Genomic DNA, 27,005 nt, shown 5'->3' on the forward strand with positions numbered 1-27,005 from the left:
TCCTCTAGGCAAGACACATATTGCTTTAGACATATAATCAAAAGAGATTGAAAATAGATGAGCAGAAGGCTGAGGTCAGCTATCTAAAGGTAAAGTCTTAGACCCCTTGCCCAGCTTCCAAACCTCAGCCAGTTCTCAGTGGAATCCAGAACTCACTGATGGAAATGAGGGCAGTTTCTCATAAGGAAGAACCTTGTAAGTGTGCGCATCACTGATTCCCTCAAGTTTTCACGGGAGGGCTCTATGGCCAAATTTTTCGAGTTACTCACATGCCGGGGAAAGGAAAATACACAGATCTTTCAAGGGATGTTGAGTACAATATCACAGTTGATGCTAATCCCTGAGGACTCAAAGCCCTTTCGTAGCCCCTGTTAGAGTAGAGTACTTGGAGGTGAGGTAATGTCCATCTCACAATGGGCCCTCTGGATCCACAGGCCACCCAGCAATCATTTCCCCATTTCCTGAATGTATAATCAGGATATACATTCATACATACATCATAAAATATAGCAATTGGCTGACCTGGTTCCTTAACCTCTGGTTTCCTAACCTATGAAATAACAATGACTGTTTTAGGGAAGGCCAAGCAGAAGCCTCTGAAACTGAAGTTTCATGGTGAAAACAAGTAAGTTAAAAGCAATATCACATTCTTGGGGAATGATAGAGATTAGTGCCACCTACAAAGACATGAAGGAGGCAGGGGTTGTTACTCCAGTTACACCTCCATTTTAATTCAGCAGTCTGCCCTCTGGTATCTCCTGGTGGTTCATGCTGCTAAATGGCTCCTAAAACTTAACCAAGGAGTAGCCCCTATTACAGTTGCTGTGTCAAACGTGGTATCTTTATTATAACGGGTTAGCACAGCCTTAGCAAGTGATATGCAACTATTAATACGGAAATGCCACTTTTAAAGGATCCAGCAGGATGTAGGTTCAGAGGAAATTCACATTCTCAAGGATTGGACAACAGTATATCTTTACAGTCTTGCTCCAGGGCAAGGTGAATACTGCTCTGTGTTACAATATAGGCTTTCTGGACACTCTGCAATACATTACATTGGTCAACTGTATTGATGACAGTATGTTCATGAGCCTGATAAGCGAGAAATGTTGACTATTCTGAATGACTTAGTAAGTCATAAACACTGCAGATGGTGGGAGAAAAACGTTACAAAGATACAGAGATATGCCATATAGGTAAGCTTTCAGGGGTTCAATGGTCTGGAACGTGTCAGAGCATCCCCTCCAAAGCTCCAAGCTGTTGCACTTCATACCTCCTACCACTAAGAAACCCAGAGCTTGGTGGTCCTCTCCAAGTGAGGAGAATCACCGTGGTTGACATTCTGATGAAAGTGATTCTAGGCTTTGTAATGTGGTTGTGTGTTTGGGAGGCAGGGAGTGGGGAGGCAGTGGGTATACCATCTTCATAAATAAAAATGTGCTAATCAATGTTTTTCACTTAACAATATAAGATGGACATTGTCACATCAGTAAATACAGCTCTACATCATCTGTGCCTTACCTTTCATTTATCCTCAAAACTGGATGACAGTTGGCTCTTTGATTATTTTTGGTCTGGTAAGCATAGTAATTTGTACTGAGGGGCAGCACAGGCTAGCATTCAGGAGCACAGCCTCTGTAAGTGGAAGCCCAGTTCCTGCACTTCTCCACTTGCTGATGGTGTGTCCTTGGGCAACCTACTCATCCTTCCCCTGTACTGTTTCATCTGTAAAAAGGAGATACTAGTAGTAAATAGCTCACTGGATTATTGTGAGGATTAAAGAGTTAATATTTATTATGCACTTAGAAAGTGCTGGCCCTCCATGCAATACATACGTAATAAACAAGCAAACTTAAAAGATTAACATAAACACCTTTGTATCAATTCAGGCTCTTTGCTGTCAAGAAAAACCCAATATATACCCAAAAGAATAGAAATCATTCTATGATAAAGATACATGCATGTGTGTATTCATTGCAGCACTATTCACAATAGCAAAAACATTCAATCAACCCAAATGCACATCAGTGATAGACTGGATAAAGAAAATGTGGTACATATACACCATGGAATACTATACAGCCATAAAAAGAAACTAGATCATGTCCTTTGCAGGGGCATGGATGGAGCTCGAAGCCATTATCCTTAGCAAACTAATGCAGGAACAGAAAATCAAGTACCATATGTTCTCACTTGTAAGTGGGAGCTGAACAACGAGAACACATGGACATAGGGAGGGGAACAACACACTGGGGCCTGTTGTTGGGGGCAGGAGAAGGGAGAGGATCAAGATAAATAGCTAATGCATGCAGGGCTTCATACCTTGGTGATGGGTTGATAGGTGGAGCAAACCACCATGGCACACATTTACCTGTGTAACAAACCTGCACGTCCTGCACATGTATCCCAGAGCTTAAAATTAAATTAAATTTAGAAAAAAAAAGAAAAGAATCCAATCACAAAAGACCACATAATTTATTATTCCATTTATATGAAATGTTTAGAATAGGTAAATCCATAGAGACAGAAAGTAGATTGATTGGTGGTTGCCTAATGCTGGGAGGTTGAGGGGAAATGGGTATGTGGTTTCTTTTTATGGTGACAAAAATGTTCTGAAATTGATTGTGGTGATGTTAAAAAGCCCTATGAACATACTACATAAATTTGAATTGTACAATTTAAATGGGTAAATCGAATGGTATGTTAATTGTATCTCAATAAAGCTGTTAAAAAAATAAAAAAGAGAGAGACCCAATTTATCTAGGGTAGACAAAAGTTACTTCGATGATGATATCACAGTGCCTCACAGAAAGGGCCGGAAGGCAGGGTTACAGAGTTGGCAAATGGCCCTGGAAAAGGGCAGGAATCAGAGCATTTCCAGGCAATCATGCAACAGGAATGACACAGCCATTCCCTAAGGATGTTAAGATTTTACCAAATGTTGTTGTTGATTTTTTTAACCTCTCACAATAAATACTTCACTCAAAAGCTCAACTCCCCCCAAACAGCATCTGGCTGGCCTGGCCTGCTCAATGGCCAGCATTGTGATTAACAGCCCCTCACTCCTACACCCAGAAGGGAAAGCTCCTCCACCCAAAGGAACCAGGGACTGTTAGGCAAGGGGGATGGAGGAGGCTGGACAGCCAAGGAAATCACAGCTGACTGAGAAAACCCACCTGGGACACTCACAGCCTAGACCACTGCTGTCTAATGGAGGAATAGGGGCAATTCCAGGCCAGTCAGAGAGGTGGAATTGCTGGGGGATGCCAAGTTCCTTGGGTACACAGGAGCAGGTAACTGTTTCACCATTGTCCTGTGCTGCGGAGGCAAAGACTGAGTTGGTCACTGTTCATCTGACATGAAACTACCCCTTACTACATTATATCAACACCGAGATATTTCTCTCCTGAAATATTTGTTCACATTTTCCCCTGAACCCCGTGGTGTGTGGGACTGAAAGAGTCTACACTGGTTCATACAAGGACGGCACACTCCATGGTCGTGTAGTGTGGCCCCAGGAATGTTAAGCTGGAAACTAGGGTATGGTGTGTTGAGGGAAGGGGGTGACTCCTCTGCTGAGACACTTGATTACATCTTTAACTGTGTCCTGCTGGAGCTGCTGGGAAGGTGGGTAGGACCACTTTCCATCCCCTGATCACCTCATCTTCCAGAGGGTTCATCCACAGTTGCCTGAGTCTGGATGGGGAGGAGGATGTAGGACCTCAGCCTTGAGATCTCAGGACCTCGAGTCTTGGCCATATAATGATGTAGCCACCACTTCTGGCTCTCTCTGGTGTCTGTTTTCACTCCTCTGAGTCTCACAGAATGGGATTGTGCCCATGGCTGGTGCAATCTGCATGCCAGTGGACAGGTCTGCTCTTAGATGTTTTTGTAACGTCTGTGTCAGTACATGTGGCCCAGAGTGCTGTACAGGAGCTGGGTGGTGCTTTTTGTTTTGTGCTTATTCAGGAAATACAAGAAATAACTCCTGGGTTCCTGCATTGTGCCATTGTCTGAATGATAAATGGTAAATCCCGGCCCCACTTCCTCATGCCCCCTCAGTGGGGAAGCACCTAATTTCCAATTCTGGATTCTTACAAGCACAGCTCAAGACTATCATTATTGTCATCACAGCTCAGCCTGGAATCCAGGCTCTGGGATAAATGTGAGCCCCTCACTTCCATAGCTCCACATTCAATGGGCTGAACACCCTCTAGAATTATTCATGAGAGAGGGTGTCATAGACCATAGATGGTATGGGCAGAGGGGTCTCCAATTCTCTCTGGAAAGGAGAGTGTCACCTACTAGACTGAGTCCACTGGCCATTCCCAAGTGGCTAATAGCTGCAGAAATGGATCTACGTCAGGGAACACTTTATTCCCTTATACACCAAGAAAATGGATCAGTAGCAGATGAGATGAATGAGTTTCCAACTTCAATGCCATTGTTTTGGAAACCAGCAAAACTGTGCCAGTATGTTGCCCAGAAAAACATCAGACCAGAACACCCTGGAAGCCATCTGCTCCCCAAAAAACTATTCTACCTGGCAGTTTTATAGCCCACCTGCCCCTGAGAGCCTTATCCCAAGGTAAGACACGGGATATCCAGCAAAACCTGGTTCCCAGGGCCACTTCATGACCTGGCTGGACCAGGCGGTCCCCCTGTGTTAGTGGGCTGGGGCCCCATAGGATGTCAACCTGTTCCCTGAGCACAGCATTTGTACCCATGAGAAACAGGTGCACCAGTTAGGAGAAATGCACAGGGCTGTCCCACCAGTTCTGGAGTCGTCCTTGGCCCTGGGAAGAGCTCATTAGACTTTATTTTGGATTTCCCCTAGAGCAGATGTTATGACTGACAGTCTAACAAGACCCACCTCATCCTCAAAACAGGGTCTTCTCAGCCCTTGCTAGGCAAAGGTGCCCTGGGAGAGCCCCCCCAGTGCTCTGGTCAGCTGTCTCCCACCCACATTTCCAGGAGGAGCACCTGTGGAAAGGCAGACTCCACCCCTTCCCTGCACATCTCCGCCAGACAATGGTTGGCAGATGGGCATTGGCCTTTGCTGGAACTGTACCTCCTGTCTCATAACCTGTCTCGTAACCACTAAATCTTCATGAAGCTACACTTTCCAACCCTGCCCTTCCTTTATTCTGTTCAGCAATACTGAGGAACCTGCCAGGGACCCTCCTCTTCATAGAAGCACCCACTTGCAAGCCCAAAGAAGCAGAAGCTGCTGCCCAGCAGGTGCTGGTGGAGACCATCTGGAGGGGCCACCAGGTATCTCCTTCCCTCGCCACACATGCATCACCTGGCAGTCCTAAGATCTAGGACAGTCTGCGGGCCATTCCAGCTCACCATGGTAAAAGTAATAGACATCTGGAGGTTTGCAGAAACATTAGGAGTGCAGACTTGGTAAAAGGCTGCATTGTTCATTCAAGCCTTTCCTGGCTCCAGCCCCAGCCACCAGGCTCCCTCCGCTCCTGGTGGTGTTCAGCCCTGCCTCCTTGGCACCCTGAGGCTCACAAGGAGACCCCAGGCCGCCCACAGCTCGAAAGACATTCCTCCTCCTTTCTGAGGGTAGGTCTGACCCCGCAGCCTTAGTTCCATGCTTGTGGAGGCAACCAACATGGAGCTGCCTGGTTCCATATGTCAGGTGACAGCCCCTGTGCTAACGGGGACCCACTGGTGAACACAGGAAGGTGCCACCAGGAATCCCCAGAATGTGAAACATAGTGAGCCTGTAGGGTCGTTCTGTTGCAGTCCAGCAGTTGGGGCTCAAAGTGAAACGAAAGGGAAGGTGAAGCCCCCTCTCCCTCACTCAGGGAGACTGGGTTTCGGGGTGGGGGGCATTGACAAACTTCTGTGCATGAAACGCACTTCTCTGAAGTCTCGTGTCTTCTAATTCACTCCATGCCACCCGTTTTTGCCGTTTGCCCACTATTTTTTAATCCTTTCAACTGCTCAGCATCGAGTCATATCAGTGTGCCCCGCAAGGACAGCAGGAGTGTCCTGCAGGGCCTCAGGGTGCGGGGCAGGCTTAAGGGCTTCAGCCTCCGGGGAGGTGCAGAAGGCAGGGCCGCTTGTGGCTCCGGACGGAATGAAACTCTTAGGGAAGAGGACAGAGACCAGGAGGAGCGAAGGGCAGAGTCCCCCGCCCCTCACGGGCTGAACAGAGGGCAGGCGGCGACCCGGTGGTGCTCGTGAGCTGCCAGAGGGCAAAATGATCTCAGAACCCAGTCCTTACATGGTTTCGACTTTATTTAGAAGGAACTACGGCTCTTCTACCACACATTTCGAAGTGTTTGGTGAGCTAGAATCCCGATAAGAGGAGGATTTTCGGTTTCTGTTTCTGCCCAGCCCTGAAGAGGCTGCAGCGCTCTGCGCGGCCGGGAGACTGGGCGCCGGCCCGGCGGGGGCGGAGCCCGGAGGAGCGCGGGGCGGCCGCGGGACCGGGAACGCGGGAGGCGGACACGGGGAATGGCGATCACGGGCCCCTGCTCGTTGCGCGTGCTCACGGTGTGTCCGTGGCGGGCCTCGCCGGCTAGGTGGCCTCGGAAAGGAGGCATGAGGTGGCGTCCATGGGCCACCAGGACCCTGTGCTGTCAGTTACCAGGGGACAGGGATCTGAGGATGTTCATCTGCGGATATAACAGGGGCTCAGCTCAGCTGAAGGACCCTGCGTGATGATGCGGACTCAGGGGTGGCCCTGGGCCAGTCGGTTTCTTCCTGGTGCTGCACAAGGACTGAGGGCGTCCTCTGGATTTCTCATGAATGGTCCCCACCTTTAGAAGGTGGCCAGAGGGACTTCCTGTGTTGTCCAATGCTCCCCTTGTCTTTCTGACTCCCTACAAGCCTTCACCCATAGCGTCTTTAGGCCAGTCACTGAGGCTCTGCTGAGCAGGGGACCCTGGTGAGTGGGCCAGGGAGGATCAGACCAGCCTGGTCTCACCCAACTTCCTAAAAGCTGAAATATTGCCACCAAATGCCCGCTGAGCCCAGGGGATAATTGCATCACAATCATGCAGGTGCAAGGAACTATGACCCCAGCCTCTACCCATCTGGGGCACATATAGAAAAGAACCTGAGAAGAGAGATGTATACCCATGTGCTTGAACCCTTTGAAATATAGGCAAAATGGAGAGACAGACGGCGATCGAAATACCAGCTTTATTCCGGATAAAAGCTGGATTGGGGATGTGGCTTAGATATGTGGCAGTAAAGGGACCCCCAACACTGAACTCCAGAATTGGGCTTATCCGCATGGCCTCAGGCTGTTCCAACCCTCCCCCACGCTATGCAGGCCCCTGTCCTTGTGCACTTGAGCTTGGAGGAGCCAACAGAGTCTTGGTCTCTGCAGGCAGGATGACGCCAGGGACACCCAGCAAAGAGCAGGCTCACTCCCACTCCCAGTCAGAGAAGCGTCCCCTAGAAGATGGGCGGGGACCGGAAGGGACCGGTCCTTGACTGATTGATGTTCCACCTCCTAGAAGGAGACAGTTCGGCAGGACTGGGTGCTCCCACTAAAGATCCCAGGCGCCTGCCCTTCACTCGTCACTTCTACGTCCCTTGGAGGGTGGCCAGGTTCTCTATTCTCATGCCCCAGTGGCACTGTTCCTGCAGCTGCCTCCTGCCCTGAAACTCTCTGGTCCATGATGCCAATGACCTCATCTCAGGTACAGACCTCTGGTTCTCACATGGGGGTCCCAGGTTGAAGAATCACCCCCAACCATGTTACCAGTAGAGGGTCTTGACTGCAAGTTGTCCAGGTTCTTGGCGTTTTGAACAAAGAATTGGACAAAGCGCACAGCAAAGCAAGAAAAGAATGAAGCAACAAAAGAACGAAAGCAGGGATTTATTGAAAATAGAAGTACACTCCACAGTGTGGGAGCAGGCCCGAGCAGTATTCAACGGTCCCGCATACAGAATCTTCTCTGGTCCAAATACCCCCTGGAGGTTTCCCATTGACCACTTGGTGCTCACCTCATGTAAATGAAGTGGCGGCCTGCAATCAGTCTGATTGGTTGCGGAAAGCAACCAACCAGAGGCTGAAGTGAAGTTACAAAGGTCACACTCCTGTGCAAACATCTCATTGGTTGCAGAAAGCAACCAATCAGAGGCTAAAGTGAAATTACAAAGTTGCACTTCTATGCAAAGGAAGACTTGGCCTGCAATCAGTCTGATTGGTTGCAGACAGCAACCAATCAGAGGCTAAAGTGAAATTACAAAGTTGCACTTCTATGCAAAGGAAGACTTGGCCTGCAATCAGTCTGATTGGTTGCAGACAGCAACCGATCAGAGGCTGAAGTAAATTTACAAAGTTACACTCCTATGCAAAAAACAACTATACACAGGTACTTTCCATTTCCCATTGCCCCACAGAAAAGGTGGGGGTTTGCAAAGGGAGTAGCCTCTGGACCTTTTGTTACTTAGGCATGGAAAGTTAGGGTTTTCCTTTCAACTTAGTTCTAGGAAGTTAGCATGAAATGGCCTTAGGTTCCCTGCCTCCAGACCCTATTCTCCTGCCTCAACCACACCACTGAAGTCTGAACTGAAGCTGCTCTTGGTGAAATGTAAGAGGCCCATCATCTGGCTGGGTGCCCTGCCTGTGGTCCTTCCTCAATCACTGTCTCCCCTGCTTTTGAGTTTTCTAGGCTCCAGTAACTGGAACTACTTCTTGACAACAGAAATATTCCCTATTGCCTGTGCTCCTTGCAGCCATGGAAAATGCCCCAGGAGTTCCATTATTTCCTTCTAAACAGTCCAGCAGGATTTTTAGTTCACACGACTTCTTAATTTGGTCCTGTCCCTTTCCCAACCCCAGTGTGTCTGACATTGTTTTCTGGATCAGAGAAACTTTGCTTTCTTCACAGAGGCCTACAGATTCTCCATATACCAGCGGAGGATGGTGCATGCTCATCTGTCTCCAACCTCATCTGACGAGAACATCTCCTTCCCTGCTGCCAGGAGGTGCCCCAGCATGGGCATGTCTGCCTGTGAAGTTCAACCCTTAAGGAATTCCCTGCCAGCCTGTGGCTCATTGGTCTGGAATTCCAGGTGCTGCTCTTAGCAGCCCCTAAGTACATCCAGGGAAAAGCTGGCACGTTTATGTCAGTGCCACTCAATGGCCTGAGCCTGCCTGCTGCCCAGAGGCAGCGAGAGGGGAGAACGTGAACCACACCAGAGCATACTGTGTGGTCCATGCCAGGTCTTCTTGGGACCAATGTGCCTCATGGAGACTGGGATCAAAGGACGGCTGTGCCCAAAAGAGGCTCAGCTTACCAGCCCTTCAGCCCCATAAAGTCGGGGAGTCATGGGGGGTAGGAAGAATGAGAGAAAGAGAGAGAGACCTACAGGTGTGCAGTGCCTGATAGAAACAGTGACCTTCGCCCACCGGAAAAGCTGTCCTCACCAATGTCCTGGTGCCTGGTCATTCACTCATGGGGAAAAGAAGAGCAGAAGTAGAGTGAAGGTAGAAAGCCCCTTCCCCCACATTTTCAAGTGTACCTGGACAAGCATCCTTATTCACAGCTGGAAGAAGTTGGATTCAGTAGAATGCCATTTGGAAAACACTGTTCTGAAGCGCCATCCCCTCTGGCCCCTGAATCCTCACCAGCTTCCACCCTCTGCTCACCTTGGGCCCTGGATTCCAGCGCCCCCAGACTCCCAGCTGCCTCCCTGTCTCTGCCCCATGGTTCGGCCTGGAGTTCTGGTCCCTGGTTGTGTCCTGTGGCCCCATTCTCATGCGCCTTTTGCTTCTATTTCTTTACCTATGACTTTATACTGATGTAAAGTGAGTCTTCTCGGTCGCTTCTTGTTCTCTGAGGAATGTTGAATCAGAATCTAAATGGAAAATCTGGGCAGAGATAGAACCTCCCGCGGGAGCCACCCTGCCCTTCCATGTCTAGATCATCTGGGTTCCAACCTCCATCCTCCTCCAATGAGAAGCTTTTGTCCTCTCAAGATTCCAGTGACTTCTCCGAAGCTCTCTTCACCCCGGTTGATGCAAGGCAGCCCCATAGTCAAGATTCCTTAAACCCTTGCCCCTAAAATGTTTGCCTTTCTTACCATGCTGGCTCCAGCCTCTGGTCCCAGGGGTGTGGAGAGTTCTCTGTTACTTCTTGCTGATTTCCAGGAAGGCTAAGAACACTCTCCCCAGGTTATAATGCTGAGCATTTTGGTTCTCTCCAGCCCTGGGTCCCAATGCCAGGACCTACCTTAGTCCAGTCCATGCTCTCCCATGGGCCTGAGAGAAGATTTGAGGTTTCTGGCTTTCCCTCCAACCCTCCAACTCCCACCCCCAGCCATGTCAGCAAGGGGAAGGGGCAAACATGGAGTTTTCCCCCCAACTCCCATGTAAACTATGCCCCCTCTTAAGAGGGCAGAGCAGCTAAGGACAATTTTGGCTCAAGGACATTTTTTTTGGCTGTCTATTGCACAAACAAGTGGACTCCCGGGAGCCGGCCCTGCTCGTCCCCTGGGCCCTCCTTCCCTGGTCCTGCAGGTCTTGCTGCTTGTCAGGCCTCTCCTCCAACCCTCTGCCACATTTCAGAAAAGCTGAGAACCCCATGGAGTGAAAAAGGAGGAGAAACACAGTGTCCGTAGCCCAGAAGGAGGTTAAATAAATACTTTCACTTCTCTTTTCCCCATTTGGGCGGAGCCCTTTCTGAGTCAGTCTGTCGGCCGACTTCCTGCTTGGGGCCTGGGCAGCCACACTGCACGCAGGCTGGGCCGACTGAGGGGCTCAGAGGCCAGGCTCTGAGGCCCACGCAGGGCCTAGGGTGGGAAGATGGCAGGTGGGGGCGGCGACCTGAGCACCAGGTGAGTCTTTATCTCCCTTCCTTTAACCTTTATCTCTGGCTATATTGCAGCTTTCATGCCTTTAGTTCAGTTTGTGCCTAAGGCTTCACTTTAATCCTTCTTTGCAAGAACATAGGTATGCGATGTTATATAATGAAATGAAAGAGCAAGTAATGAGGAAATCAGATTTTTTAAACAGGAGCAGGACAGCTGTTGGTGTGAGTCCAACTTGCCGTAACACACGTGACTTTCTTGTTTTGGATTTACTGCTCAGCTGACCGGGACACTCTGAACATAGTAGTTGTTGGTGGCTGGGATTAACTATTTCCTCATGATCTGTGAACCCTTTCACCCCTCAGCCTTCCTCTACCTTCAAATATGTCATGTCAAAAAAGGTGCTTTAGAAAATAAACACTCCAGGGTAAACACCTGGCTTACTTTTAAACATCAGACGCTGTGGTCTCACCTGTCCTGGCAAGGGGCCTCTGCCGGCTGTTCCCATGACTGGCTCAGGGTCTGAGTTCTTATTCCATCAACCTTGATCAAAAGAAGGAAAGGGAAGAAAAAGGCCCAGGGTGACAAACGGCTAAATATTTTCATTTTTACCTCAATTTCCTGTCCCAAGATGGGGGATACCTCTGACCAGAAAAGAGAAGGAAATCCTAACTTTTCTCTAGTAGTGAGTTGAGAAATAACATTACTTAATCTTTTAAATTTTTTAATACAAAAGAAATACACTGTACATTATTGTTCATAAAATTTAAAACAGTGGAGAAGTATATTAAGGAAAAAGTCATCTTTGCCACTCAGCCATTCTTGTAGCTTCTCTTCCCAGTCCTGTGAAGAGTCTTGGGCACAGCTTTTCTTATATTTTTCTGTGCATTTATATATCTAATGCATTTTTTGTAAATACGTAATTTATGTTCTTGTTTTATAATAAATTATATTACATGTGCTAGTCTGCATTTTGCATTTTTACTTATTTTAATAGTGGAAAACTTAGAGATCTTTTAACCTTAATACATATAGATCTGCCTCATTCTTTTTATACATGCTATTCCATAGAATTGATATATGATATTTATTCTCCAATTGAAGGACATTTAGATTGTTTTTAAATTGTTCACATTTACCAATAAGCTATCATAACAATGATTATATACTTCTTTTTGGGTTTTTACATCTAAACAAATATTTATCTTGTCTCTAAACCTTAAAAATGGAATTATTGAGGCAAAGGGTCCAGTTATTTACTTGGTCCTGCCAAATTGTCTTTCTAGGAGGCTGAATGAATGTATTTCACCAGTAGCAAATGAGACGAACCATCTTCCTGCACACAGCCACGATTTGCAAAGGTGATGAATGAAGAGTTATGTCTTGTTTTCATTTGTATTTTCCTTACGATGGGAATATTGATCAGCTTTTCATGTTTCTTGGCCATTTAAATTCCCTCTTCTATAAATTGCTTGTTTGTTTTTTTTGCCAATATGATTCCGTTGAGGTGTTTGTCCTTTTTTTTCGTGATATGGGAGAATTCACTAAATATTCTGTAAGTATAAATATACTTTTCTTGTCCATTACCTTTGTCTATGGTGACTTTTATCTTATTAAAGCTTAAAATTTAGCATATAGGCCTCTTGTGATACAGATTTTTTTAAGATAGATGCACGCTTGTTATAAACGAGGTGATGCTGACACCCTCTGTGAGCACTCTTAGTTTTTACAATTATTTCTGTGTTAAGGTGGCAGATTCGCTGCTACCGTTATTCCAGGAAGACTTTCTCCTCTAATATCTCTGAAAATTTTTTAAATTTTTAAACAAAAATATTCTTACATTGGAGCCACTTTAGCCTTCACAGCTTTTATTTGCCCCGTTTTCATCTTTTCAGTCTTTCACTTTGTGTTCATAAGAGTTGTCTCAAACTTTTCCTCCATGACAATTATTTACCTTCTAGTAGGTTTCTTGTTTCTTGTCATTTCTAATTTTTTAAAAATTGATAGTGTTTATTTTTGAGGAGGGATCTTAATTGGTTTCTGTACGCCTGCAAGCTCCATAACCTCTTGTCATTCAGTCTTCACAGTCTTGCTTTATTTAGGTTTGCCTGTGCTGTTAAGAACTTTGGGATATTCTCCTTGTTGTCTCTTAGTTATTTTTCCAGACTGATTCTGTCTGATCTTGTGTTCCATGTGCCTGTGGTGGCTTTACAGCTCCTCTAGCCAGGCTTGGCCAGGGCAGGTCACCCCAAACTTCCCGTTTGCTTAGTCATAATCTGGATGAACTTTTTTTCTTTTTTCTTTTTAACATTCCCTGTTTTATCTGAGATCAAATTGTTTTTTGTCTGAGCTACAGTTTGAAGTCTTTGTTTTGATTCTTATCAATTTTTCTGAGTTCACCGTTGATTGATTAAATTATCCTTTTCCCTGCTGATTCGCAGTGCTACCCTTTTTGGGAGTATAGAGGCAGGGTGTGCTTCTGTGTTCTCTCTTCTCTCCCCTTGGCCTGTGACAGCCCCTCCTTATGCCAGTACCACGCTGCCATAGTGATGGCAGCTTCCCAGGAACTCTTGACATCTGAGGGAGCAAATCTCTTCCTCTTCCTCCAGAATGTCTTAGACTCCCAAATTTGCCTGTCAAAATCTCGAGATTTTGTGTGGAACTGCACTGGATCTATAAATCAATTTGAAGAGAACGGACATCTTTACATTCATGAGACTTCCATCTCATGAATATGGTTTATGTATAGTATTACTTTAAAAATATCTCCTATTAAAATTTGTATTTTTCTCTCTGAAGGTTTTGCCCTTCTGCTAGATTCCTTCATAGATATTTGATATTTTTATGCCATTATTAACTAAAGTAGTCCTCCCTTATCAACAGTTTTACTTTCTGAGATTTCAGTTACTTGCAGTAAAACTTGGTCCAAAAACATTAAATGCAAAATTCCAGAAAACAATTCATGAGTTTTAAGATACTTGGCGTTCTGAGGAGTGTGATGAAATCTCATGCTGTCCCTCTCCATCCTGCCCAGGATGTGAACCATCCCTTTATCCAGGGTATCCACAGTGTAGACACTACCAGCCCATGAGTCGCTGAGTAGCTGTCCTGGTGATCAGATCGACTGTCCTGGTATAACAGAGCCTGTGTTCAAGGAACCCTTATTTTAGTCAATAATGGCCCCAAAGCACAAGAAGATTGATGCTGGCAATTCAGATATGCCAAAGAGAAGCCGTCAAGGGCTTCCTTTAGGTGAAAATGTGAAATTTCCTGAAAGAAAAAAATAATATGCTGAGGTTGTTAATATCTACAGTATGATGTTTTGAGAGAGAAAAAGAGACCACATTTACATAATTTTTATTACACTACATTGTTATAGTTGATCTACTTTATTATTAGATATTGTTATTCATCTTTTATTGTGCCTAATTTATGTACAGATTGGGGAAAACATAGTTCATGCAGAGTTTGGTACTATCTGCGGTTTCAAGCATCCACTGGGGTTCTTGGAAGCATCCCCTGTGGATATAAGGGAACTAGTGTGCTCAATTTTACGTATGAATTTGCGTTGGTGACCCATGATCTGATCCATGGTTCTATTTTTCATTCTTGTTTCAATACTGAAATGTTTTAGTTACTATGATTTTATAGGTAGTGTTCTGTAATCTACCTTACTGGGATTGAATTGAGAGACACTAAATGAACAGATAAATTTAGGAAGAATTTATGTTTTAAAAAAATCCTGAATGGCCCCAGTGAGAAACATAGTAAATCTCTCCATTTATTCATGATTGTTTGAACTTGGGACCTTGTTGGGTCGCTTCAGTTCTAGGCATTTTAAAATTGTATTTGTAAACAGGAATTCATTTTCCTTTTACATTTTCTAGTTATTTCTTGCTGGCATAAGGGAAATCTATTCATTTTAGTTAGCTGATCTTGTGCATAGGAGTCTTACTAAGTGGTCTTCTCCCTCTTAATATTGTCTTGTGTTTTTCTGGAGAAATAATTACATCTTCAAAGATAGTAGCAGCTTTGTCTCCTCTTTTTCAGAATTTATACCTGTATACTTTTCTTTTTCTTTCTCTTTTGCCTTAGTGCATTAGCCAGGACTGCCAGTGTAATACTGAATAGTAACAGTAAAAATGAACATTTTAGTTTTATTCCTGATTTCAAGGGGAATACTTATAATGTTTAAATTGAGGCTTTCTTATAGACACCTTTTTTCAAGTTAAGGACATTTCCTGCTGGCTCTGGTTTACTAAAAGTTATTTATTTTAATCAGGCCTGTGTATAGGATATTTATCAAAATGCCTACTAAAGAATCTTTGAGAATTGTATCATTTTTCTCTTTTAATCTGATTTATCCAGAGTAAATTATATTGAAACATTTTATTAATTCGGTTATTAATTTCACCGAAGTAAAACATATATATATATAGCTTAAAGTATCAGTCAATAAGGCCTTTAAAAACACAAGTAGTACTTTCTGCCATCTTCCCAGCCCATGTCCAGTTTCCCTAATGGATTAACTTTTTGGCTCTTACTTTTGTATTTACTTCTGTATTTTGAAATGATGTGCTGATACAGCTCTTTGTAATTTTTCAAGTTTCAGACATTAATCTGTTCACATAATAGGACAGAAGATGAAGACTTTTTCCATAACGCTCCTTTTCATTCCCTGTCCATTCTCATAATACATCACAGTTGGAGGTTCATCAGTAATCAGTGTTACCATTATGATGACTATTTACATGTTGTTCATAACCAAGTCATCTACTATATTATGATTACATTTCCTTTCCTGTGCAACATCCTCCCGCCCCTCCCCTCCGACCCCACAAATAACTATTGCCCTCTTATATATTTGCTTGGATTTTGTGTGTCCTCATTATGAATTCTTCCCAAGCACTCTGCAGAATTCTAAAATTCTTCTCAGTACAGTGAGGCACATTGGGTAATTTATCAAGTCCATTTTACTTTCTTAGGGAAACCCTCCTGGAATTATCCATTCCCCTGATTCCATCAGTTCTGGTTAGTTTCAGCTTCCAAGTCTGACCTTCTGAAGCTTGACACCTCTCCTGTGTTGGGTCTTGTTTTGTGGATTACATGTATACCTCTTTCTTGCTTTACTATCTCATTTTGGTTTACCACATTATCCAGTAGCCTCCTGACTAAGAGTTTATAGAAGATATATATATCCTACCTTACTGGGATTCAATTGAGAGATACTATATATACATATAAATTGTACATGTCTGGAAAAAAATTTTATCCTTAATCCTCACAACTGCATAAATATTTGGTAAGTATAAATGCAGAGTTTGGAAATTAATTTAGTTCACTGTCTTGCAACTTCCAGCATTGCTAATAAGAAACCTGATGCCATTCTGATTCTTGATCCTGTCTTTCTATGTCACCTGTTTTGCCTGTCTGAAACTTTCTGGCTCTTCTCTTTAATCCCTTGATTCTAAAATCTCATGATGGTTTGCCTTGATGTGGGTGTTAAATTCATTTGTTGCGCTTTGCTCTCCAGGGCCCTTTCAAATGGACAACTTGATTTCTATTCTGACCATTTTGCTTGTGATATTATTTGATTATTTTCTCCCTTCTGCTTTATCTCTCTCTTTTATCTTTTGGAATTCCTGTTAGTTGGATGTTAGGTTTCCTAGATTGATCCTCTAGAGACTCCCTGTTTTTTTTCTTGAAAATCTTATGTCTTCTTTTCTTGAATCTAACTTCTATGACATTTTCTGAGGAACTTCATTCCTTCTAGTGATTAAAAAACTTCTGCCATTATATTTTTAATTTCCAAAAGCTCTTTTGAAAAGTTGTTTCTCTTTTATAGCATCTTGTTGTTTCAAGAAATCTGAAATTTTCTCTCTACTAATGAGGATGATAATTGTTTTAAAATTTCACGTTTCTTCCAAGGTTGTTTTAAGTGTTAGTTCCTTCCAGGTTTCTTTCCCAGCTCCTGCTCCATTATTTGCTTGTTCTGGAAGAATTCATCAAGTGTCCACTGGGTGTCCATTCGCATTTCGGAATGAGACACTAAAAATCTGATTAGGAGCTCTGTGCAAGGAATGCCTCTCATTGACTGTGCCTCATTTTGATTTTTCATTTTCCAACTCGCCTTCTAAAGGAATGGTGCCTCTAATTCCTGACAACTTCCAGAGTTCAAAAGTGTACACTGGCTTACTCCTTGTCAGCTTCCCCTAAGCAAGTAATCAAGATTTTTATTTTTTCATTCTGTGAAATTAGCTACCATATATGCACCTATCTTCCAAAATGTTTCATTATCTCTTATTTGATGCCCTTTTCTATTCCCTGATCTTTGCTTCTTTTCTGCCTCTCTCTCTTATAGGTGGTTTCATGGGATTTCAGAAGGAACACAGATGAATGCAAGTGTGTTCAACCTGCCAGGCTTAACCAAATGCATAGATTGGTTCTCTAATGTGACCTTTCCTGGAATCCCTGAGATAACACCTACATGGTCATGCCATATGACTCTTTCATCCACTCCTGGGTTGGATTTATTTATATTTTATTGTGGGATTTTACCTCACCTGTTCATAAGCAACTTTGTGACCTACAATTTTCATTTCTTATTTTGTATTTGTCTAGGGTTGATAGCAGAACTATAGCAGCCTCATGAAATAACTGAGGGTGATTGAAATTTTGAATATATTTTTATATATGCACATATATGTATTAGAATGATTTGTGTAATACAGACATCATCGGTTCCTTGAAAGATTGCAGAAAATTGTCCATTAAATTATTTGAAACTGATGTCTGTGTGTGTAGTTCTTAGGAGAAAGCAGATTAGTGAAGCTCTGGAAGTATATTATGCATTTCTCCTGTTATTTTTAGTTCTTATGCTGACCTTTGAGCCAGTTTTGATTGTTTATATTGTCCTAAAAAGTAACTATTTCCCTAGATTCTCTTCTTATTGGTAGAAAGTTGTATAGAAATTTCTTATATAAAGTTTTAATCCTTTCCTTCTCTGAAGATGTGTCCTTTTTCCTATTCCTACCATTGTTTATTATTGTTTTTTCCTTTGTTTTCTTGATCAATCTTTCCATTTTGTTGGTCTTTTCAATGAACCACCTTTTGGTTTTATTGATCCACTACTCTTATTTTCTGTTTGAGATTTAATTAAATCTTGATTTTCTTTATTATATTTTTCTATATATTTCTTTCCTAATTCTTTACTTCTCCTTTGTTGAGGGGATTACCTTGTGTTCTGTTTCTAATACATTGGTTTAAAACTTAATTTACTTGCAGTGTTTCTTATTTTCTAATAAATGCATTTTAGGCCGTGAATGTTCACCTCTGTGCCACTTTGGAAATGTCTGGCCTTTATAATGTATAGTGTTTTCATTGGATTTTATTTCTTAGCCATTTGTTATTTTGATTTTGATTTCCTGGTTAACCTAAGAAGTGTTTGGAAGTAGCTTTTAAAATTTCTCAGTGGAACGAGTGGGGGAAGTCGTCCTCTATCCTTTGGTTGTTTACTCTGATCCTATCATATTGTGGTTAGAAAATGTGTTCCTTAAGATTTCCATTTGTGAGAGTCAATTGTTGTTTCTTTTGTGGCCTAGTGCATAATCAGTTTTGAGGCTTCACCACATTTGAAAGGCAATATAGTGCAATGATTAAGAGTGTAGTAACTAATGCCAGATAGTAGAGAGGGTAGGAGCAGGGAGGATCAACACTAGGATGATTGGGGAAGGGTGATGTGAAGTCCACCTCTGCCACTGCATACATGTAGAGGTGGGGCAAGCCTTGTTTCTTCCCTGTAAAATGACGGTATTAATAATGGTGCTGCCAGCAGGCTGGGCTGATACAGGTTCTTGTCCTTGCCCCAGAAAAGAATTTGAAGGCCAGACCAAAGTGAAAGTACAGAAGATTGATTGCAGAGCAAGAGCAAATACACACTCAAGAGAGGATTGCAAGTATGCTCAAAAGAATGAGCCATGCCCAACCTGGCCAGAGCTCACATGCTATATGGATAAGCATAATGAAGTCATGGAATATTACATAATAAGGGGAGGGATTGGCTGGGTGCGGTGGCTCAGGCCTGTAATCCCAGTACTTTGGGAAGCTGAGGCAGGCGGATCACCTGAGGTCAGGAGTTCAAGACCAGCCTGGGCAATATGGTGAAACCACATCTCTACTGAAAAATACAAAAATTAGCTGGGCGTGGTGGCAGGCACCTGTAATCCCGGCTACTCAGGAGGCTGAGGCAGGGAGAATTGCTTGAAAACAGGAGGTGAAGGTTGTAGTGAGCTGATATCGCACCACTGCACTCCAGCCTGGGCAACAGAGTGAGACTCCATCTCAAAAAAAAAAAAAAAAAAGTGGGGGTGGAGCAGGGAAGGGATTTTGTGGGTAATGAGTGGGCAATTCCCAATTGGGGGGCCAGCATTTTCTTAACTAAATATGGTTAATTCGGAACTGCTGTGGTGTCAGGTCCGTGATGGGAGTGGGAGGTTTTCCCAGGGAAGTTTTATGGTAATAGGGGCATAATGTAGCCCCTATTTGAAAACTTCAAATTTGTCGTCCTACAGAAATCATCTAAATGTGTAAAAACAATCCAGTACTTTAGGAACACAGACCATGATATAATTGCTTGAATTTAAAAGTCTCCTAAGGTTAAACTATTTAGTTGTGATTACCTTTCTTTTGGTGTTATTGAGGTATAATTGTATAAATTGAAGGTGTAAAACATGATGATTTCATATATGTTTATATTGTGAAATGATTACCACAATCAAGTTAGTTAACATATCCATCATGTCACATAGTTACCATTGCGTGTGTGTGATGAGAATATTTAAGATCTACTCTCTCAGCAAATTTCAAATATGTAATACATTATTGTTAACTATAGTTTCCATACTACACATTAAATACCCAGAACTTATCCATCTTATAACTGAAAGTCTGTGCCCTTTAACCAACATTTCCCCATTCCTCCGACTTCCAAGCCTTTGGCAACTGCTATTTGACCCTCTGTTTCTATGATTCAACTTTTTTAGATTCCTCGGTCTGAATCTAATCTAGCAATGGGCTTGTCATACATGGCCTTTTTGGTATATTTCATTTATACCCAATTTGTTAAATGTTTTTTATCATCAAAGGATGCTGAAGTTTTCAAATCCTTTTTCTGTGTCTATTAAAATGTTCATATGATTTTTGTCCTTCATTCTGTTAATGTTGCACAACACCATTATTGATTTACATGTTGCATCATCCTTGCATCCCAGGGATAAATCCCACTTGATCATAGTAAGTGATCATTTTAGTGTACTGTTGAATTTGGTTTGGTTTGGTAGTATTTTGTTGAGAATTGTTGCATCTATGTATATCTGGAGAAATGGCCTGTAATTTTTTTTTCTTGTAGTATCCTAATCTGGCTTAGGTATCAAGGTAATGCTCATAAAATTAGTTTGGAACTGTTCCTTGCTCTTAATTTTTTTTTTTTTTGGAAGAGTTTTAGAAGGATTGGTATTAGTTTCTTCTTAAATGCTTGGTAGAATTCACTAGCATAGCCAACTGGTTTTTCTTTAATGGAAAGTTGTTTACTTATTCAATCTTTTTACTCATTATTGGTCTGTTCAGATTATCTGCTTTTTCAGGATTCAGTTTTGATAGATTGTGTATTTCTAGGACTTTATCTATTTCTTCTAGGTTATACAATTTGTTGATGTATAATTGTTCATAGTAATCTCACGATTCTTTGCATTATCATGTTATCAGTTGTAATGTTTCCTCTGTCATTTATAAGTTTATTTATTTGAGCCTTGTCTCTTTTTTAACTTGCTTAGTTTAGTGAAAGAGTTGCTAATTTTGTTTATCTTTTCAAAGAACAAGTTCTGAGTTTTGTTGATCTTTTCTATTGTTTTCCTATTACCTATTTATTTCTGCTCTAATCTACATTATTTTCTCCCTTCTGCTGCTAACTTTGAGTTTACCTTATCTTTCTTCATCAACTGTAAAGCTAAATGGTTTAAGATTTTTCTCCCTAATGTAGGTGTTTATAGCTATAAACTTGCCTCTTAGAATTGCTCTTCCTGCATCTCATTAAGTTTTGCTATGTTGTGTTTTCATTTTTGTTTGCCTCAGGATATTTATGTTACCTTTTTGGCTTCTTCTTTGATCTATTGGTTATTCAGGAATGTGTTGTTTAATGTCCTTACATTATTTATATATTCCGCACAGAAGTTATGAATTCTTCAAATTTCCTCCTGTTATGGATTTCTAGTTTCATAATATTGTGGCCAGGAAAGACACTTGATATGATTTCACTCTTGAATTTGTTAAGACTTCTTTTGTGGCCTAACATATGATTTTTTTCCTGGAGAATGTTTCATATACACTGGAGTAGAATGTGTATTCTGCTGCTGTTGAATGAAGTGTTCTATATATGTTTGTTAGGTCTATTTGATCTAAAGTCTGGTTCAAGATCAATGTTTCCTTATATTTTTCTGTCTGATTGATCTATGATTATTGACGGTGGAGTATTACAGTCTCCTACTAACATTGTATTGCTGTTTCTTTCTTTTTTCAGTTCTGTTAGTATTTGCTTTAGTTATTTAGATGTTGCAGTGCTGTATGCAAAAATATTTACAGTTGTTGTATCCTCTTGATGAACTGTCCCCTTTATCTTTATATATTGATCTTCTGTATCTCTTGTGGCCATTTTTTACTTAATGTATATTTCATTTGGTATAAATATAGTCACCTCTGCTATCTTTTGGTCACTTTTTGCATGGAATATCTTTTTTCATCCCTTCACCTTCAGCCTACTTGTGTTCTTAGAGCTAAAAGGAGTCTCTCTCTCTCTGTCTTTTTTTTTCCTTTGGCAGAGTCTCACTCTGTCACCCAGGTTGGAGTGCAGTGGTGCTATCTCGGCTTATTGCAACCTCTGCCTCCCGGGTTCAAGCAATTCTCCTGCCTCAGCCTCCCGAGTAGCTGGAATTACAGGTACCTGCCACCACACCCGGCTAATTTTTATATTTTTAGTAGAGACGGGGTTTCACTATGTTGGCCAGGCTGGTCTCGAGCTCCCGACCTCAAGTGATCATCCGCCTGGGCCTTCCAAAGTGCTGGGATTACAGGTGTGAGCCACTGCGCCCAACCTAAAATGAGACTCTTCTATGCAGCAGATTGTTTGATCTTGTGGGGTTTTTTTTAATCCATTCAGTCACTCTATTTCTTTTGATTAGAGAATTTAATTCATTTATTGATAGGTAAGAACTTACTATTGCCACTTTGTTAATTGTGTTCTGACAGCTTTGTAGTACTTTTTTTCTTTCTTTTTTTCTTGTTGCCTTCCTTTGTGATTTGATCACTTTTGAAATGATATACTTTGATTCCTTTCTCTTAATCTTATCTACTACAGGTTTCTACTTAGTGGTTACTATGAGGCTTACATAAAATATTTTATAGCTATACCATCCTATTTTAAGCCAACAACTTCAAACACATACAAAACTCTACACTTTTACTTCTCCCCTCCCTCACATTTCAGTCAATTGATGTTACAATTTACATACTTTTTATATTCTGTCTCCAATAACAAATTACTATATTAGTACATTCTCACACTGCTCTAAAGAACTACCTGAGGCCAGCTGCAGTGGCTCACGCCTGTAATCCCAGCACTTTGAGAGGCCGAGGTGGGTGGATCACTTGAAGTCAGGAGTTTGAGATCAGCCTGGCCAACATAGTGAAACCCTGTCTCTACTAAAAATACAAAAATTAGCCAGGCGTGGTGGCATGTGCCTGTAGTCCCAGCTACTCGGGAGGCTGAGACAGGAGAATCACTTAAACCCAGGAGGCAGTGAGCCAAGATAGCACCATTGCACTCCAGCCTGGTTGACAGAGCAAAAGCAAGACTCTGTCTCAAAAAATATAAATAAATAAAAAATAAAATAGAAGTACCTGAGACTGTGTAATTTATAAAGAAAAGAGGTTTAATTGACTCAGTTCCACAGGCCGTACAGGAGGCATGGCTGGGGAGGCCTCAGAAAACTTACAATCATGGTGGAAGGGCGAAGGGGAAGCAAGTACGTCTTCAAATGGTGACAGAAGAGAAAGAGACTGAAGGGAGAAGTGCTACACACTTTTTTTTTTTTTTGAGACGGAGTCTCGCTCTGTCGCCCAGGCTGGAGTGCAGTGGCGCGATCTCAGCTCACTGCAAACTCCCCCTCCCAGGTTCATGCCATTCTCCTGCCTCAGCCTCCCGAGTAGCTGGGACTACAGGCGCCCGCCACCACACCCAGCTAATTTTTTGTATTTTTAGTAGAGACAGGGTTTCACTGTGTTAGCCAGGATGGTCTCGATCTCCTGACCTCATGATCCACCCACCTCGGCCTCCCAAAGTGCTGGGATTACAGGCGTGAGCCACCACGCCTGGCCGAGAAGTGCTACACACTTTTAAACTAGATCTCATAAGAACTCACTGTCACAAGAACAGCAAGGGGGAAATCCACCCCCATGATCCAGTTCCTCCCACCAGGGCCCTCCCCCAACACTGGGGATTACAATTCAACATGAGATTTCGGTGGGGACATGGAGCCAACTATATTAATTGCTATAGATATAATTATTTTTAATAGTTTGTTTTTTAACTTTTATACCAGAATTGAAAGTGACTTATGCACAATCATTACAATATTAGAGATTTCTGACTTTGACTATATATTTACCTTTACTGGTAAGATTTTGTATATTTATATATTGTTATGTTGTGAATTAGTACCATCTCATTTCAGCTTGAAGAACCCCTCTAGCATTTCTTGTAAGACAGGTCTAGTGATGATGGATTCCTTCAGCTTTTGTTTGTTTGGAAAGGTTTTTATCTCTCCTTCACTTCTGAAGGACAGCTTTACCAGGTATAACATTCTTGGTCAGTAGAGTTTCTATTCTTTCAGCATTTTGAACATATCACCCTAATCTCTCCTGGGCTGAGAGGAGGAGGTTTCTGCTGAGAAATTTGCTGCTAGTCTTATGAGAGCTCTCTTATATGTAATGAGTTATACTTTCCTTGCTGCTTTCAAAATATTGTCTTTATCTTTTGATAATTTAATTATAATATTTCTTGATGTCAAATTTTATTGTTCAATCTGCTTGGGCACCTTTCAGCCCAGTGAATCTAGATGTTCATTTCTCTCCCCAAATGTGGGAAGTTTCCAGCCATTACTTCTCTAAATGTACTTTCTGTTCATTTTCTCTCTCTTTTCTCCTTCAGTAATTCCCATAATTTGTATGTTGTTTTACTTGATGGTGTCCCATAAATCCCATAGGCTTTTTTTAACTCATTTTTATTCTTTGCTATTTTTGCTCCTCTGAGTAAATAATATCAAATGACCTATCTTTGAGTTCACTTAGTCTTTCTTCTGCTTGATTGAGTCATCCGTTAAAGCTCTCTATTAAATTCTTCCATCCAGTCATTGTATTTTTCAGATCTAGGATTTCTGGCTTTTTAAAAATGGTTCCTGTTCCTTTTTGGCATTATAATTTTGTTTATATATTGTTTTCTAATTTTGTTGAGTTGTCTATCTGTGTTTACTTATAGTTCACTGAACTTTTTAAAGAGAATTATTCTGAATTATATGTCAGTAAGTTCACAGATTATTATTTCTTTAGAGTCAGTTATTAGAGCATATTCGTTTATTTTAGTGATACTATTTTTTCCTGATTCTTTATGATCCATGCATCCTATCATTGGTGTCTGCACATTTGAGGAAACAATAACCTCTTCCAGGCTTTATAAGTTTGTTTCGTCAGGGAAAGCCCTTCACTAGTCAGTCCAGCCTGGAGTTCTGGGCAGGTCAGCTGGTAGCATCCATGGACAGGCAGAGCTTGCTGTTGAGATCTCCAGCTGGGTCAGATCATTGCCTGTGCTCTGAGGTTGGGTAAGGCCACTGCTGCTCTCTATGGTTGTTTGGATGTTTTGACTGGACCCTTTTCTTGGGCAGCGGCTAACGGCCAGGCTCTAAGATGGGACAAGGCCTTAAGCTACTGTCAGGTATGGTCACAGGCTGGGCTCTGTGATTAGGCAGGGTTGAAGACTGTGTTCCACAGTTGGGTGTTGCCACTGGATTAGTTATTCTCCAGAGTAGGGCCACTGGCTGTGCTTCAAAGTTTATCAGAGTTGCTACCAGGTGCCCAGGTTCAGTGGGACCACAGAATATGCCCCTCCCTTAGGTCCTTGCTACAAGCTGGGCTCATCAGGAAGGTAGCATAAATTTCTGGAATCCCTGTTCAGGCAAAGCTGCAAGTTGTGCCCCACAGTTCAGAAGTGTCACTGGCTGGGCTGAGTGATTGGGTAGGACCACAGGCTACGTTCTACATTTGGACAGGGTGACTTCTTCTACTCCCTGCCTGGGCATGGCCATAGGCTGGGATCTCTGGTTGCTTGGGGCCCCAAAGCTGTGCCCACCATTGAGAGAGGTCATTGGCTTGGTTTCCTGCCCATGCAGGTCATTGGCTGGGCTTTGTGCCTGGGCAGGGTCTCAATTTGGACTTCCTGGTTAACAGGGTTAGAGACCGTACTCTGTAGTTAGGCAGGGTGGCTGGCTTGATTACCTGCCTGGGCAAAGACATATGCTAGGATCTGAGGCTGGGCAGAATTTCTTTGGGGGTTCCCTGGTCAGGCAAGACAGAAACCTAAACGTCTTAGGTGGGCTGGGCTGCTGGCTAGGCACCCAAGCTACTTAGAACTGCTGACCATGCTACCTGGCCAAATAGGGCCACCAGCTTGCCTCTGCAGGTGGACAGAGCTGCTGGCTGAGCTCTCTGATAGGGTGCTGATGTCAGGAGCACAGTACCAGCATGACAATCTATGCATTGGCCACTGTGAGCCCTGCCCTCACTTCTTCATTTCTAATCAAACCCAGGTGGTCCAGCCCCTCTGATTTCCTGTTTGTTTCCCATGAGGCAAGACAGAATTGGGCCTCCTAAGAAGCAGCCCAGAATGCCAGGGAAGCTGGGTGTCCTCCTCAGGCTCTGTTTTCCCCACTGGAGAAATCTTAGGCTCAGAGAAAACCTCTTGGTGTGGTGCTGTGCCAGCCTGGGGTAGGAGCAACACAGTCAAAGTGAATCCATTCCTCTTACCCCTTCTAATGTGGTTTTTCTCAGGTTTTGTGGTCCAAGGGAGGTGGTTCAACTTCACTCTTGGGTTCTGAAATTTTCACAAAGGCATCCTTGTCTATGGATAGTTGCTACTTAGTCTTTCTGTGAGAGAGACTAAAGCCAGAAACCTCCTATTCTGCCATCTTAGTGACATCCCATCCTGGATGTGCCTTTTAAATCTAAGGTTCTAGCTTCAGCTCTGGAAGACTATTTTTTTTTACTTGATTTCCCTATTCTCTTTCTTTCTATTCTCTTCTGGAATTCCCCTTGGCAGAATGTTGAAACATCCTATGCAGTGTAACCTTCTTTTTTCACATTTTCCATATCTTTCCCTGCCTATATTCCAGAAAGAAAAATGTGGCTCACTAAGTTACTCTTCAACTGAGTCTATTCTGCACACCCACCTTTATTTTTTAACAGCTTTAATGAGGTATAATTTACATACTGTAAAATTCTCCTGTTTTAAGTGTGTATCTCAATGATTTTTAACAGAATTACAGAGTTGTGCAACCATCATCACAATCCAAGTGTAGAATATTTTAACTACCCTTAAAAGCTTCTTCATGACTATTTGGGATCAATTCCTGCTCCTATTCTCCAGCCCTAGGCAACCACCAATATACTTTCTATCTCTGTAGTTTTCCCTTTCCTGGCCATTTCATGTAAATGGACCATATATTATACGGTCTTTTACATCTGGGTTATTTCATCAAACGTAATATTTTGAAGTTCATCCATGTTTTAGCATGTGTTTATATTTTGTTCCTTTTTCTTGCTGAATTGTATTCCATTATATGGCTCTATCAATGGTATTTTTTCATTTGCCAGTCAATGGAAATTTGGATTGTTTTTATTTTTTGACTATTATGAATAATGCTATCCTGGGTATTTGCATACAAGCCTTTGTGTGGATATACATGTTCGTTTCTAGGTAGATATTTAGGAGTGAAACTATTGGGTTCTATAGTAGCATTATGTTTCACTTTTTTCAAATCTGTCTTACAGCGTTTCCAAAAGACCATTTTACAGCAATGTATAAGGGTTCAGGTTTTGCTAAAATTTGTTATTTTATG

At 42.5% G+C, this 27,005-nt stretch overlaps 1 protein-coding gene across 26 annotated transcripts in view; it reads left to right on the plus strand.

The window, feature by feature from the left end:
- Positions 1-7,839: 7,839 nt before the first annotated feature.
- SP100 (SP100 nuclear antigen) overlaps positions 7,840-27,005 on the plus strand; it is a 132,093-nt gene continuing 112,927 nt past the window's right edge. For 16 of the 26 annotated variants that reach the window (XM_034955327.4, XM_055109192.2, XM_034955331.3 and 13 more), the window contains exons 1-2: positions 7,840-10,815; positions 12,075-12,149. In XM_034955327.4, coding sequence (XP_034811218.2) covers positions 10,784-10,815; positions 12,075-12,149 — 107 coding nt within the window. In that variant the 5' untranslated portion in view covers positions 7,840-10,783. Of the gene's footprint in view, positions 10,816-12,074; positions 12,150-27,005 lie in introns of those variants that run through there. The other 10 variants (XM_063595592.1, XM_063595595.1, XM_063595598.1 and 7 more) reach the window with 4 other exon arrangements.

This window comes from Pan paniscus, chromosome 13 (genome assembly GCF_029289425.2).
Source record: "Pan paniscus chromosome 13, NHGRI_mPanPan1-v2.0_pri, whole genome shotgun sequence".
NCBI classification, from domain to species: domain Eukaryota; kingdom Metazoa; phylum Chordata; class Mammalia; order Primates; family Hominidae; genus Pan; species Pan paniscus.